Genomic DNA, 16232 nt, shown 5'->3' with positions numbered 1-16232 from the left:
ATAGGAGCTGCGGCAGGGCACCCCGGCACCCGGCCGCCTGCATGGCTAGCTTATGCCCGAAATAATTACACGGAAACTGTATTCTTTCAAACACTGCCTGGCCCGGCTAGTTCCAGTTTCTTATTGGCTAGCTCTTACATATTGTTCTAACCCATTTCTAATATTCTGTGTAGCCCACGAGCTGGCTTACCAGGGAGGATCTTAACCTGTGTCTGTCTGGAGCGGGAGAATCATGGCGACTCCTCTTACTCAGCTTCTTTTTCCCAGAATTCTGTTCTGTTTACTCCGCCTACCTAATTTTCTGTCCTATGAGGGCCGAGGCAGTTTCTTTATTATTACAATACCCACCTCCATCACGCATCTACAGTTTGAGTAGAGGTTTGGAGGATGGGAGGAAAGCAGTTGAGGAGCTGAGGAACCAAATTTTCGCCTCAGACTAAACTGGTTTGGTCTCCTGGGTGCAAACCGTCCTCATTGCTCTGAGGTTCCTTGCTCAATCACTGTCGTAAAACATCACCATCTTATGGCTCAAACCTATTCCTGCACAGCTCAACATAGAAAAGTCACTTTGTGTATCTGGTTTGTGTTGCAGGAATCAAAAGACCATCTCTTTTGGTTTATGGAGACAGGATTTCTCTGTGTAACAACCCTGGCTGTCCTGGAACTCACTCTGTAGACCAGGCAGGTCTTGCACTCACAGAGATCCACCTACCTCTGCCTCCAGAGTGCTGAGATTAAAGGTGTGCACCATCATGCATGACGAGGAATGAGCCATCTTTGTTCCAAATATAAAAGTAGGAATTTAAAGACACTGGGACAGCATTAATATTGTTTTGTTTGATGTTTAATTGACTCTTAGAACCATCTATTTACTTCCAAAATTTCATAGCATAGAGAAGAAAATCACTCGGGAGTTTTGTAAGCAGAACGTGAAGTGGATTTGGTGAGGTGCTATGACCAAGTACACTACAGTTAATTTACAACGACTTGTATTGAGCTGGTCAGATTGCAACTGCTGGGGAAGACTTGGGAGGCGCAGGAGTGTTCCGCCTCACAGCCCAGGCAGACACAAGTGTCTGTTATTACCTGAACGCTTGCAGAGTCTCTAGCCACTGTGCTCATCGTGACAGTGTCCAGAAATGCAGCTGACAAAGTCTGCCTGCCACTATTACAGAAAATATCTGGTCTTTCTGGTCTTTAGGTAAAGGCTACCACTTCCAAACTGTCTGGTGTCTCATGTTACATAGACTTAGGAAACATCAGATTATACAGGGATAAGAGAATAGACATTGGGAGAATACCTGGAAATATCCAGATGAGGCAAGCAGGGCATAAGGCCTCTTTCCAAAAATAAATAAATAACAGAACTTAGGATGGGGTGACCTTCCTCTTTATCCCTCCCCAGCACCCCTCAACTATGCTTGAGCTGCTGAGCACAGCCATCCTGCAGCTGTGGACCTAGCAGAGCTTGGCAGTGTGCTCAGATCCCAAGAAACCAGAAGCATATCAACTCCAAATAGCAATATGAAAACCTAGAGAAACGAATGTTTCGAGGGAGCAGATATAGATGAGACCATGGCTGTTAAGCATCAGTCAGTGGTTTGAGCACTAATGCTATAGGACAGAAGCTCCCAACTCAGAAATGGCCAGGCACTTATGAATGGGTGGCCCTCTTCTGAGGAGGGGGAGAACCTCCCAAGAGAAAGGCTCTTGAAAGGGAAGACGTTTAGTTGAATGCAGATCTGTATCGGGGTTTCCTGGTAGAAATATGGGCCTGATTTGGAGGAAACTGAAAAGCAACAAGCTAGAAAGGTGCTTCATTGCATGGGAAATGATGCACTTTCATGAGACTTCAACCTGCTACCAAGAGTCCTCCCCAGGGCAGAGCATCTGTCAGATTCCACTGTCACTTCTAGGGCCTTGGCTGATCACCTGCAACTTTCTTTTCAGATTCATGACAGATGCTGCGCGCCGAGAACAGGAGTCCCTGAAGAAGAAGATTCAGCCGAAGCTTTCACTGACCCTGTCCAGCTCCGTGTCTCGAGGAAATGTGTCCACTCCACCACGTCATAGCAGCGGAAGCCTTACGCCCCCTGTGACCCCGCCCATCACTCCCTCCTCTTCATTCCGCAGCAGCACTCCAACAGGTAAGCCCCAGCTGGGGACTCAGCTCCGTTCATCTGTCGGTTAACTTTAAGCAGGGACGGAGTGTGTGCATGTCTGTGGTGGTGGTGTCATAGGCTGTAAGACCTCACCGCTGTGCGCGAGCTAGCAATCATGTTTCATCTGCTCAGTTTCTTGACAAGGGTAAGGCACCATGCCAGTTCACCCGTACACAGTGGGGCGCTGGGACATTCCTTATACCTATCTCCCCGTTTTTGCTTATTCTTGACATTTTTCATAGTAAGGAACAAAAACGTACGCCTCCTTCATGTCAGACACTGAGCTATGGAAGTGAGCAGACCCTGTCTTGGTCTCTCGCCTGGTAGAAGCTATTGTTATCTTCCCAAGTGTAGTAATGATTGAACACTGAAATAGGGTCGAAGCTGAAGTTAAATGTATCAACTCAATCCGTGCATAAAGCAGACTGTAGGATGATGAACTTGGATCCCTGACAATTGAGTTTCCTAGTTCATCTTTTCCAAGTTCATTTGTTCCCCAGACCATCCTTTTAAACTCACTAAGAGCATCCCAGAGGCCACTCCAGTCCCTGAGGTGATCACATGCTTCACTTCAAGGCAGGGGTGTAAAGAAGGGAGTGGGGACTGGGAAGTTCATTTTTAGGACTATCTGAGAAGCAGGAGCAGCTTGTCTCCTCTCCCATTGTGGGAATATGGACTATCACTAATGTAAGGAGACCATGAGTAAGAACAGTGTTGTTATCTGAAATCATGCCATCTAGAACTCAATGACATGAACACCCCAGCTTGCCCTGGGAGAAGAGGCTCGTGACGAGACGGTGGAGTCAGTAAGTCATCGTGGGAAGGAAGGAGTGTTACTGGGAAACAGGGAAGGAAGTGTGTCCCACTGTACCGCAGTGTCGCGTGGGAGAGCCTGCGTGTCCCACAGAGGGGACACATGGCTCTTGTTAGAGATTCTGGTCAGTCCTAAGAGAAAAGCTAAGCCGTTTGGGAGGGCAGCAGCATCTCTTCAGCATCACCTCCTTGACTGAGATGTGCAGGTCCCACGTCCCCCTTTCTCTATCTCCTATCAAGGGAGGTAGTCAGAGTTGTACTCCTCAAAATGCACTTCACAGCTTAATTAATTAGTTAATTAATTAATTAATTCACAAAATATTGGGGGTAAAAGAGCCCTCCAGTGTCTGGGAAGATGTTTGGTTCAACAAAGTTAAAGGAGAGTCCTTAGTGTGAGGCTCAATATTCATGATTATACTCCAAAGAAAAATCTGGAGAGCTCCCAGTCTTAATGGCCACTTTCATCTCATAATGGATGGATATCCTTAGTTTATCCAGAATTAAGCACTTTGGATACAGGAAAGGTGTAGTAAGCAAGGGACCTGCATTTCCTCTGAGTTCTTCAGAAATGTTACTACCTTAAGCAAGTCCCAAAGTGCTCTAGCTTGCTGAGCATTAAGTCTTAGTCTCCCAGCACTGTTGGGAAGATTCAGGTTGTAGGGAGTGTGACCGCGGATCCTCCTACACTCTGTTTTCTGAACACTGGCTTCCAGAATCTTTGCTTAATGTTTATCATGTAAATCTGCGAGTGCTGGATCCTCTTTCCTGTGGTTCTCTACAGTGTTTATTCATATGGAATATGAATTGTGGGGGCAAGCAGTCTCCAGCAGAATGTGTTTCATACCTGAGGTAATGCAGACTGACTCACGGCCCACACCAGATAAACAGGACTGCCCCAATTAGTTACAGGCACCTTGAGCCCCGTGAATAGCAGGACAGTTTGAAGTGAGAGTTTATTATTTTTCATGTAAGAATGTGTGGAAGAAATGGAATCATTTCTTTTCCTACAGTCATAAAGAAATTTTTATAACACTCTGTCCGTTTTAGCAATTTCCCACCAAAAGAATTAATTTATGTCCTGGGGAAAATGTATCATTTTCAGCCTGTCAGGATCACCGTTAAGTTATTTGCTGCTTAAAGAACATTCCACATAAACATCAAAATTCAGCAGGGGAAATGGTTCCTTAAGCCCCTGGCCTGCGCAGCTCCGACTGTGGGTGTCTCTCACTGTTCTGAGTGTTGTTTTACCTGCAGTTGGGGAGATGAACCTTTCTGCCTGGCTCATGTGGTTCTAGCCACTTTCATTGCCAGGTTATAAATAACAGCCCACAGTGCTGCCTCCTAAATCCACCCTTCCCACGTCCGTAGTCACGGCCTATTCCTGGGTTGGAAGAAGTGGCCACTTTGTAGAGCATTTCGTTTATAAGTATTTTTAAGCTGTGCCCTCTGAATAGCCTGGAGCTGCCTTCTCCACATGTCTCTAGATGATTTGGGCATTGTCCTTTGCAGTCTCCCGGACCATCTGCCACCACATGAACAGGCAGACGTGGCATGTCTCATCAAGAGGGAACACTTCTGCTATACAGGACTTGACCCACAGGCCCACGCTGAAATCATAGAGATAGGGAAAAGTCAAGATAATCACAGTTCAGTTCTCTGAAATCAAAGTGTCAGAATAATTCCCATCCCTGTCCTTTAGAAGTGGCAGTATCAGAATAATTTCTAAGGGGGAGACAGCTCACATTCATGTTTACTCATCATTGACTCTATTCTTTCTGTGTGATTCTGTGCTCCATTCTGACATCAGGCCCACAGGGACAGCACTGCTACCCACGTGCAGGTGGAGGCACTTCTGTGTCACTTTATATGTTCCTGAATTCATGTCTGCCTTTGCAGAGAATGGGCCTTTCTGTTGTGCCCACTCCATAGGAACCAGTGTTACATTGCCATCTTCAAAATTGTTGTGGTCATTTTGAGTCAGGACTTTTTGTAGCCTAGACTGAACTCAACTTGTTATATAGCCAAAGCTAGCCTTGAACTCATGATCCTCCTGCCTTCACCTCTAAAATACTAGGATTATAAGTGTATGCTACCATATCCAACTTGTTCTTCCTGTGATTATTGGTGTTCAGGAGTCTGGAAGTTCTGCATTTGGACTTATTGTCTACAGACCTGCTGAAGGCATTGGCTAACTTCTTTAAGTTACATTTGCATGTGTGTGCGTGTGTGTGTGCGTGAGTGCGTGTGTGTGTGTGTGTGTGTGTGTGTGTGTGTGTGTGTAGACTTCAGAAGTCAGTTGTCTCCTACTATTTGAGTCCCAGGAACTGAACTTGGGTCATAAGGTTAGACATCCAGTGCTGCTGAACCATCTCGGCAGCCATTGGCCAACTTTTGCTTTCTCTTGATTGACATATAAGTATGTCAATTGAAACTCCCTGTTTGGAAAGTGTATAGCAGTCTGAGAAAGGCATAAGAACCTCCGTGCAGGAAGTTCTGAAAGAGCTGTGAAATGGCATCTGAATGTAGGGTGCTGTTGTGAATCATGGGAAACCTTGCCGGGATGGCTCAGAGGTCTCAGATGCACAGCAACAGCTGTGTACAAAGTAGACTTGGGTTTTCTGTCTGTTTACCTTTACACTGCAGAGGTCTCATAGCCATGGAGTTAAAAGGCAATGAAAGAAGAAGTTGTTCTTTGGAGCCAATCTTACATTGTCTTTCGCTGACCTTGTTAAAAAAGATTGCCTTGCCTCAGAGATTACACAATTGCTGTGTATTATCTTTAGGAAGTTGTAAGGGGTTGTTTAGACAGCTCTTACGTAGCCAAAACCATCCTCAGTTCACTATGTTTTAAGATGACCTTAAACTCCTGATCCTCTTTGCCTCAACCTCCCAAATGCTGAGATCACAGGTGTGCACCCCTGTGCCCAGCTGCTTAAAAATTCTTATAAGATCTTCAGCCATCCAGCCATATAGCCAGCCAGCCAACCATATAGCCATGCAGCCATACAGCCATGCAGCCATGCAGCCATACAGCCATACAGCCATGCAGCCATACTGCCATGCAGCCATGCAGCCATACAGCCATATTGCCATGCAGCCATACAGCCATGCAGCCATACAACCATGCAGCCATACAGCCATACAGCCATGCAGCCATACAGCCATACAGCCGTCCAGCTAGCTATCCAGCCAACACAGAAATTTAACTTGATTCTGCCAGACTTAAAACACAAGACATGTAAAGGCACTGAAACGGCAGCTCGCCCTCACCATGACAACTCCTTTCTACCTCACTCGCTGCTCACACAGCTTGTCATAGCTGAAGACGTCACCAGTTTAATTTAAGGCTTTGTCTAACAGTGAGCTGAGTGCAGAGAACTGGTGCTTACATAGTCAGAATTACAAACAAATCACTGGTGAAAGTGATGCCTCTCCCCTTGCCAGTGCAGTAGTGTTTATGCTCATGAACAGCTACTATGTAGCTACCTCATCTGTCCTTTCAGAGTCTGAGTTCTCTGATCTATTCTTAGTTCATGGCATCCTAGCTGTGACTGAATCTATGAAGAGACCTAAAGTATACAGTAGTCACAATTAATAAAGAGTGACCAGAGGAGCACACTGCCGCAGCTCACAACAGTGTCGTAGGTCATAGGAGTATACAGGGAAGACACTTACCCTCTGTGATGATGGCGGAGCACGAGAACAGAAGTCGGTCGCTGTCTATTACAAACATATGAGGCTCTGGTTTGGGCTAACAGCCTTGCCTTGAAAAGTGGACTGTCTGGGGCTGGAGGGGTGGCTCAGCAGTTAAGAGCACTGGCAGAGGTCCCGTGTTCAATTCCCAGCACCCACATGGCAGCTCACAATTGTCTGTAACTCAACTTCCAGGGGATCCAACACCCTAACACAGACATACAGGCAGGCAAAACACCAATGCACATGAAATAAAAATCAGTCAATCAGTACAAAAGAGGCGGAAGGGGAGGGGCTATCTGGAGCCTGAGAGACCTTCCCTAAAATCTTCCTATGGAGAAGCTGGACTTGATTAGTCATAAAAGCACTCCCATGAAGCTGGAAGAGGGACCCAGCCTCTGTCCCCCATCTGTGTTTGGGACCACTAGCGACCTTTTCCTGACCTCAGATCTGTCTGCCTGTTTGTTTATGTTCTGCTTTGTCCCATCTTCCTCTCCAGTGTGTGATAGACTAGTAGAACCTCTGTTGCCCGAGAATCTTGAGCTTTGCTCTCTTCTGCTTCCCTGTGCTGGGGATAACACCTGGGCCTCAAGCAGGCTAGGCATGCATCCTGCTGCTGAGCCACACCCCCAGCCTTGTGGCTGCTTTTAACCTCTTTTTGCTTCTCAAAGTGGTTAGAAGAGCAAAGAAGACAAAGATATAAGGTTTACTCCATTTTATATAACTACTGCTAGGTCCCACTTACAAGAAGTCTTCCCAAACAACGTGTTCTTAACTGGAAGGAAAGAGTCAAACGCAGGTGATCTGTAATGGTCACAGTACACTTATGTGTTTAGCCCAATTCTCAGTCACTGTGTAATTGGTTCTTAGTTAACATTTGATGAGACACAGCATTATTAACACCACCTTAAAGAGGCTGGACTCACTTGCTCAAAGTGGGTGTTTCCCAAGCAGGGTAGCCCATCTCACACAGCACTGGGATCTTTCATTAGATGTATTTATTGAGTATGTCTTGTTATAAAATAGTATACTGATTATTGGGCATTCAGAGAGTGTAGGCATACCCCTGTGTGTTAAAATGTGCATCCCTCAGTAGAAGCCAATTAAACACACATGGGAGAACAATGGCTACAATGTATGTGCACAGGAGAGCTGGGCAGCACCACTGACTGGCACAGGATGGAGGTGGCACATAGGTCATGTCAGTGCTGTTTCTGTCGGGCCAAACACAGAGGAAATCGGGTAAGATGGCGTCGGAGAGGAAGTTATGTGAGGACTTCAAAGCCCCAGATCATTATGGGATCTCAGCTTAGGGAACCAGTAACAGCCTTGGATACCTTGACAAAAGGTGGCACATAAATCTAGAGTTTTCCATCATATTGAGTGAGGTAACTCAGACCCAGAAAGACAAATATAATATGTACTCAGTCATAAAGGCTTTTGGACATAAAGCAAAGAAAACCAGACTACAAATCACAATCCCAGAGAACCTAGACAACAAAGAGGACCCTAAGAGAGACATACATGGATCTAATCTACATGGGAAATAGAAAAAGTCAAGATCTCCTCAGTAAATTGGGAGCATGGGAATCATGGGAGAGGGGAGAAGGGGGAGGGGTGAGGAAGGGAGGAGAGCTGAGAAAGATATATATAGCTTAATAAAAATAATTTTAAAAAGGGGGAAAAACTCAATTTCTTCATAAGGAGTTTTTTACAGTAATGAAATGAATCAATATTTGAAGGATCCTCCCACAGTGTTGCGAAGGGACTGAAGATTTTAACTGTCATCCGTCAGAAGGGGCCTCGGGGTTTAGTCAGAGAGAGGATTACAGACCCACTGGCCTGGGACACCTGTCTCTGCCGAGTGCTTAATATGTGCTCCATGGGCTTGTCCATTTCCTCTCTAGGGAGAAACCAATGCTTGAGTGCTGTTGCTTATGGCTGTGACATCACTACAGAAGCCTTGGGACGGTGATGCCCAAGGGTTGGAGTTGAGATCATAATCTTGAACAAAGTGCAGTTAGCACCAATGGTATTCTGAATTTTGCATAGAGCCAAGACAAATAGGATTAGCAGATGCAAACACACAGTTATTCTGCTTTACTCAAGACCTTTCTTTGTAGACAGACACATCAGGCTTGAAAATATTTAATAATATCTACAAATCATATTTTAGGATAAATTCCGTGAATTGACTTGTCAAATAGTCTCTTAGATACTAGCAAACTGCCTTTAAGAAGTTTATTTACATGGTTCTAAATTGTTTTTACATCTTAAAAACTATTTTATATTAGAAATAAATCTTATTTAGAAGAGAAAAAATGTCAAGTTTTCAGGATGTTGGAGGTAAAGTAGTGAGAACTTTCTTTTCAGAGGAGTCTGGGAGGAGTTAATGGCCTTAAGCTTTCCCAAACCCGTTTCCTCTTCGTGCGAGGGCAGCAATGCCTGCGTCACTGTGAGGCTCTATCCGTGCAATGAAAACAGGGAGCGACTGATTGCTGGAGTTAACCCTGAGCTACACCACCGTCTGTCCTTGAAGGCCATTAGCTTAGGCAGGACCACTGCACCCTAAGATCCCTTCACTGGTAACTAAGCCTGTGTTCAGGGACCACTGGCTGTCAGAGGCCAGTAAGGCTGCTATGCTATATGGTCAGGCTGCTTTGAGCTTCTTGAAGTAGCTATGTACATTTTCAACACAAAGAAGACATTTTTTGCCCTTAACTGAAAAAAACTGACAGTATTTCATGTGCGCTGGCCAGGACTGCTTGTGCGTGTTTATTTTTCATGGGTGTTAACCTCCAAGAGGGCTGGTCCCAGGAGTGTACACTACAGGTGGGGTCTGCTAATGACCTGCTCTGGCGTGGCACAGTCTCGGGGAAGCCAGGCCTCCACTTTTCTTGTCAGAATGGATGCAGGGCTACACCTAAAGAGCCTGTAAGTCCAAAGAAAACAGTTTGGACATCACTTTTTTTTTTTTTTTTAAGACAGGGAGACAGGGTTTCTCTGTGTAGCTCTGGCTGTCCTGGAACTCTATAGATCAGACTGACCTTGAACTCAGAGTTCCACTGCCTGTGCCTCTTACTGCGATTAAAGTATGCACCACCAAGCCGAGCAACTTTATCAAAACATTTTTATTTTAATCTTTAGTCAGTTAGTTCATTGTGTTATCTGTATGGGTGTTTTGCTTACATGTATGTCTGTGCACCTATACATGCTTTCAGAAGCCAGAAGAAGAGACTGGATTCCCTGGGATTGACATTATAGACAACTGATGTTGTTGGGAATTGGACCTAGGTTCTCTGCAAGAGCAGCAAATGCCTTTAATGGCTGAAGCCAACTCCTAAGCCCTTAAAAACGCTTAAAGTGTAATATTGTAAGATCTAGAAAACAAAAAACAGAAGAGAAAATATTAGCTTACCAGAGAAAGAACTCTTACAACTTGCAATAAAAAGACAACTCCATTTTAGAAGTGGATGATGCTGTTGTGATTACAAGAGTACTTAAGGTGGCCTTTCCATACCCAGGATGCTAGAACCAAGGTTTGACTGATTTACAGACATCTTGGCCCTCTTTTGTTGTTTTAGGAAAAGTAGCAGTGATCCCCTTACCTGGAGATTCAGCACGCCAAGAAAGCCAGCATGGCTCTTTCACTAAGATATATGCATCTCCGTGCCCTGTGCTCTCTCTCAAGGTGGTGCCCACAAGGGCTCCTCTACCATACAGTCAGGAAGTGGAAAGCCTTTCCTCGCCTACCCTGGGGTTGCTTTTACATTTCAGTTTCCCATTAAGACAGGATAGCACTGACTCCCTCATTGGTAAAATTTATACTGCAGTCATAATGCCATGTATATAGGACCATAGGACTTTGACAACAGCATCTCTGAAAGGCCCTGCCTCCTGGCTGGGAAGAGCTGAGAATGTCCTCAAAGCTGTTCCAAGGGAAGAGAGCACAGATTCTGTTGTCCCTCTCAACCAAAGAGGGCAGAACTAGCAACGTTAGTTTTGTTCTTAGGAATACAAAGCAATGCTATTGGCCTGGCAGTTCCTCTCTAGGTGCTTATCCCAGTGGGATGAAAACACGTGTCCACAAAAGCCAGGTATTAGGATGTAGAGAGTGCCTTTCCTCTTAATAGTCCCGAAAGACTCATCCTTGGGAAAATGGACAAGTGAGTCATGCTGTAGCCAGACAGTGACATACTGCCTTACAAAGACAGGCTTGAGTTTCAGAAGCACACTGAATGGAGGGAAAGTTGTCATACCCGTCTGCACTGGCAGAAATCAGAGTAGTTCAGCCAGGGGTGGGACCACAGACAAGAACCTTCTGTAGTGTTGAATGTATTTTATGCCCAAGCTGTTGATTACACAAATGTACGCCATTGTGAGAATCACCAAATCAAACAGTTAAGAGCTGAGCATCTCACCGCACATAAATGTCCCTCCGCTTCCTAAGCTCCTTGAAGCTGGAAGTAGCATTTCCTCTGCTACAAACAACCCACTTAGGAACAAAGGAAGTCCATAGAAGCAGCAATTAGAGTGCTAAATTCCCTGGCATTTCCTCCCCATTGAAGGACAGTAAGCAGAATGCATTGTCCTTCATTTTCCTAACTTAGGAGCAGTACTGAAGCAGCAGCATGAACAAAGAAAGCAATCTCAAGTGAGTGACAAGGGGGAAGATAAGAGCTAGCCACAAACCTGCCTTACAGCCTGCTGAAAACCCAGGAGCGATTGGAAAGTGTTGAACCACCGAGGCCTTCCAGTATCTAAAATATCGTCCCATGACATGAAAAATACTTTGTCATATTGAAAAATGTACACGGAGGAAAAGTAAAGCTACCTATTTCAGGTCATATCCAGAGAATCCTCAGAGTGACCCTGACCCCTGGAAAATGACCATAACTGAACCTGTAGTGATGTTTCAAGACCTACCATTTTAACACCACTTTTCAGTGTTTATTAATATTCATACAATGTTCCTGTACTTAACAGTTTGCATTTAGTTATAAGCCTAAATTTTATCTCTGTTATTAACTATTGTTGTTTAATCAAGCCCAAGAGAAAACAGTCTGCCCACTGGTTGGAATTCCCACTGGAAAATCCTGGCTGCCTTAGAGTCATACATCACCTGTGCTGGGAATAGCCTTTTGCCCTCAATCCTGGTTGATTTTTATTTTTCCCAACAGAGGTGAAATCCAATGACAAGATAAGGCTGCTTTACAACTTCCACAAGGGACTCTGCAGCCCACACCCCTTCATCCAAAGAGAATTCTGCCTTTGCAAATCAAGGTCCAGAGCGCGCATATAAGCCAGCAGCTGTCCGCATGCACTCACTATGGGCTCAGGGTAACCCACAGCCTAAGCCATGAAATGGTGTGTATACTTTTGGAATTGGGAGGAGAGACACTGACTCAGTGCTCAGCACACCTCTAGTGTGGGGGTGATGGATTTGCAGACCTGCCAAATGGGTAGGTCTCTGAAGAACCCTTTTCTTCATCCTCCCCCATGTCTAAAATGTGGCACGTTAAAATCAGAGAAACCCTTTCATCTTTGTGGATATCGCAGCCACAAACTCATTTTAATGCCTTTTCCATGTGGCTCTAGTTTTAACAATAAAATGCTCCCCAGGCACACCCAGCTGCACAGCATTAAAGAGGATCTGCAAAGGAAGAGGGCAGCTTTGACTTAGCTAATTTGCTGTTGCTAAAAAGACAACAGGGTACAGAGCCTCCCTGCTCCTGCCCGGAACTTGGCTCACACTTCTTGGAAGTGCACTAAAAAGGAAGTGGTAATTGCCTGGAAAGGGAAGCTTGGTTGCTGAACTCTGTCAGATGCCAGGGATAGAATGGTTTCTGGCTGTGCAGTCTTAGCACCTTGCAAACAAACCTCCACTGTCCCTCCAAGGAAAAGTGAGTATTGGCATTGGTTTCTGTCCATCCATGGGGATATATCAGATCAAAGATGTAGTCCATGCTCTGGTGAGCAAGTTCTGGCTCAGTTTGCTCTGAAGAGGCACAGAAAGTCACAAGAGACTAAGACTTCTTGGGAGTGGCTGTATGAACTTGTCACATACCAATGCCGTGATAACTGTGGCTTCAGTCTTGGGACCTCAGTTACCAAGTATTATTTCAAAAGAAATAAAGGAAGAAGGAAGGCAGACAGGCAGGCACACTCTGAATGGCTCAGGGCTCCAGGACAGCTCACCCAGAAAACGGAATAACTTTGAATAAACTAGCAAGTCATTCTCTGGCACAGTCCACCCACTATGACAGTGCCTTGCAGCTTCACTTGGGTAGGGTTTATATAGTTTTAACATAGATACATATTTCAACATTTCCCAGATTTTTGAAGAAAAAGCAGATTTGCCTCCTGGAAGATAGTGAAGAAGATGCTTCCCACAAAGCAGTCCACACTCTAAGATAAGCTGCATAATTAAGATTTCAGTAGAGCTAGCTCTGGCGGCTCCGGACAGTCAGGAGGCTAAGGCAGGGGATCACATAACAAAGGGTTTGTGGCCACCCAGGTCACAAAGAGAGGCATCTAGCTCAAGAACAAAGGAGGATGGAGGAGAAAAAGAAGGAGGAAGAGAAGGGAGGGGGAGAGAAAGTAGGGAAAGAGGGAAGGAGGGAAGAAAGAGAGAGAGAGAGAGAGAGAGAGAGAGAGAGAGAGAGAGAGAGAGAGAGAGAGAGAGAGAGTGTAAGACTGTCATCAAGATGTTTAATCTGAAAACAGCTGAACAGGATCTTGAGCCCCTCTGGCTGGCATACCAGTCTCTCTCCCTGGATAGAGCCAGCCAGTATTTCTGGGCCGGTCACTATGCACTAGCAGTTATAGGACTAAGACCAGGCAGGAGTTCAGGATGACACTTTTGGACACGATCGTGATCCCACGTCCTGAACAGGCATCCCAGCCCTAAGAAGTCACAAATAGTCCATGAAACTTGACCCTTGTCATGCTGGAAATCTCCCCACAGTCTACCTCAGTGACATTAGTTTTATCCAAACACTGAAAAACTGTGAACAGCATTTTGCTGCCTTGAAAAGAAAACAGCCTGAAAGGATTAAATGAAAGCTACTTGGTTTGTAGAAAAACTGTATATATAATTTCAAATGTGCTATGTTGCATGGGAAAGAAAAATATTTCCTCTGTTCTAAAAAGTTGTGACGGTAGTTAATGTGCAGAGGCACAGGTTAAGGTAGGTTGTGAGATCAGCTTGCCATAGAAGTTGGTCCTTGGAAGCTGGTGGCATCTCTTACCACCTGTGGGTACTACACTTCCACGCAGAGATGGTCTTCTCTGGAAGTTGTACAAGCCTTTTTAAAAATGAAAATCATAAAATTAGAAATATGAACCAACTACAAATAGAAAAATTGACTGGCTTTTCTTCCCCTTTTATTGAAAATAGGTTTTTTTCCTCCTATAATATATCCTGATTACAGTTTCCCCGTCCTCTGCTTCTCCCAGTTCCTCTTCACCTCCCATCCCATCTGGATCCATTCCCCTTCTGTCTCTCATTAGAACACAAATGGAATTCTAAGGGATAATAATAAAATAAAATGTAATCTAATAAAATAAAAATAATAAGATAAAACAAAAAATAACACACTGGAGAAAACAAACCAACAGAAGGAAATGAGAAGATACAAGAATCAGAGGCCCACTCATGTGCACACTTCAGGAGCCCCATAAAAACACTGAACTGGAAGCCATAATATAATATGTATGCAGAGGACCTGGTACAGACCCATGCAGGTCCTGTGCATGCTGTTTCAGTCTCTGTGAGTTCATAGGAGTTTTGACTGTGTTGGTTTTAGAGGGCCTTGTTTTCTTGGTGTGCTCCATCCTCTGGCACTTACACTCTTTCTGCCTCCTCTTCTGAAGGGTTCCCTGGGCCCTGCAGGAAAAGATTTGATAAAGACATTCCTGTTTAGGGCTGAGTGTTCCAGGTCTCTCACTCTCTGCTGTCTGCTGTGGTCTCAGTATTTGTTCCCAGGAGGAAGCTTCTGTGATGATGGCTGAAAGAGGCACTGGTCTGTGTGTATACCAGAATGTCATAGGAGTCGTTTTATGGCTATATTTTGTTGGTTTTTTTTTTTTGTTTGTTTGGTTTTATTTTTGTTTTTAGAACAGTAGCATTTGGTTTTACCCTAGGCTATCTTGTCTCGGGTTATTGGTCACCCACGCAGTGTCAGGTATGGATTCCATCTTATGGAGTGGGCCCTAAGCCAAATCAGACATTGGTTGGCTTGCTCCCACAAGCTTTGTGCCTCCATTGCCCTAGCATATCTTGCAGGCAGAACACTAGTGTAGATCAAAGGGTCTGTGGCTGAGTTGGTTTTTGCTTTTCTCTTTCGGTGGTCGACAAAGTACCTTCCCGTATGAAAGATGATAGAATGTAGGGATGGATGATGGTTCTGTTTATTCACGAGTGTTCCCCTTACTCCACATCCTCACTAGCATGAGCTGTCACTTGGGTTATTGATCTTAGCCATTCTGACTAATAATATAAGATGGAATTTCAAATTACTTTGATCCATTTGAGTTTACTCTTTTGAGGATTCTGTTTAGATCTGTACCCTATTTTTAATTGGTTTGTTTCTTTGATAGCTAGTTTTTTTTTTAGTTCTTTATGTATTTTGGATATTGGCTCTCTATCATATGTATAATTGGTAAAAAAAGAAAAAAACTTTTCCCATTCTGTAGGTTGATACTTTATCTAAATGACAGTGAAAAAATGACTAATTTTAAATGATACCATTTCTGGACTAACTGTATGAGAAATATGCAGTATATAAGCAAGAATATACATTTGTTGACTAATGCATGGTCCTTGGTAAGTAAGTTTTTTTTATTTGTTTGTTTGTTTTTTATTTTCTTTTTTTCTTGAAACTGGGTCCTTGCATAGCCCTGGCTGTTGTCAAGCTCTCAATGTAGACCAGGCTGGCCTCAAACTCACAGAGATCTGCCCACCTCTGTCTCCTGAGTGCTGGGATTAAAGGTGTGTGCCAGAAGATAATTTTTAAGGCTTGACTTTTTTATTGGCTAATTTGGATCTGGTGAATTGGGGAGGGAGGGTGGGACTGGGTGAGAAATAGGAGTTATGAAAGGCCAGGAAATGATTTGAAATGTGTTTTTTTCTATGACCATCTGGGAGCTGAAGAGAGCAGGAATTTCAGTGTAGAGAGCGCAGATTGCCACGTGCTTGTAGCTTGAGGGTTTTCCCAAGAGAATCTGAGCGTCTGTGCAATCCAGGGCTCTAGAGTTGGAGACCAGGAAGCATTTGCTGCTTACCAGTGTCCCCAAAGATGACTCCACTTGACCAACTGATAGCAGAAAGTCAACCAACTCTTGCTATTTCCTAAAGTTTTTGAAATTGCATAGTGCTAAGTACTGTTACTTGGTTTTAAATACCAATGCCAGGGGAGGGAACTATTGAATGAATAATTAATTAATATATTCGGAATTCTGGTAGAAGAGATAAGTAAATTAGTATAACAATCCATATACTAGTAAATTCATTTAGTATAAGAATTTACTGTAATGAAAGCATATATAGCTGGGAATTCTGTC

General features: G+C 44.3%; 1 protein-coding gene across 2 annotated transcripts in view; it reads left to right on the top strand.

Annotated features, from left to right (window-relative positions):
- Positions 1-16232, top strand: part of Jazf1 (JAZF zinc finger 1) — a 306547-nt gene that overhangs the window by 257151 nt on the left and 33164 nt on the right. For both annotated transcript variants that reach the window (XM_050155439.1, XM_050155440.1), the window contains exon 3: positions 1951-2147. In XM_050155439.1, the coding sequence (XP_050011396.1) occupies positions 1951-2147 (197 nt within the window). The remainder of the gene's footprint in view (positions 1-1950; positions 2148-16232) is intronic.

The sequence above is a fragment of the Alexandromys fortis genome, unplaced genomic scaffold, assembly GCF_014885135.2.
Source record: "Alexandromys fortis isolate MF-2015 unplaced genomic scaffold, M_Fortis_MF-2015_v1.1 scaffold_93, whole genome shotgun sequence".
Classification (NCBI taxonomy): Eukaryota; Metazoa; Chordata; class Mammalia; order Rodentia; family Cricetidae; genus Alexandromys; species Alexandromys fortis.
The sequence above is the reverse complement of the archived record's forward strand: the minus strand, read 5'-3'. Positions and strand labels throughout refer to the sequence as shown.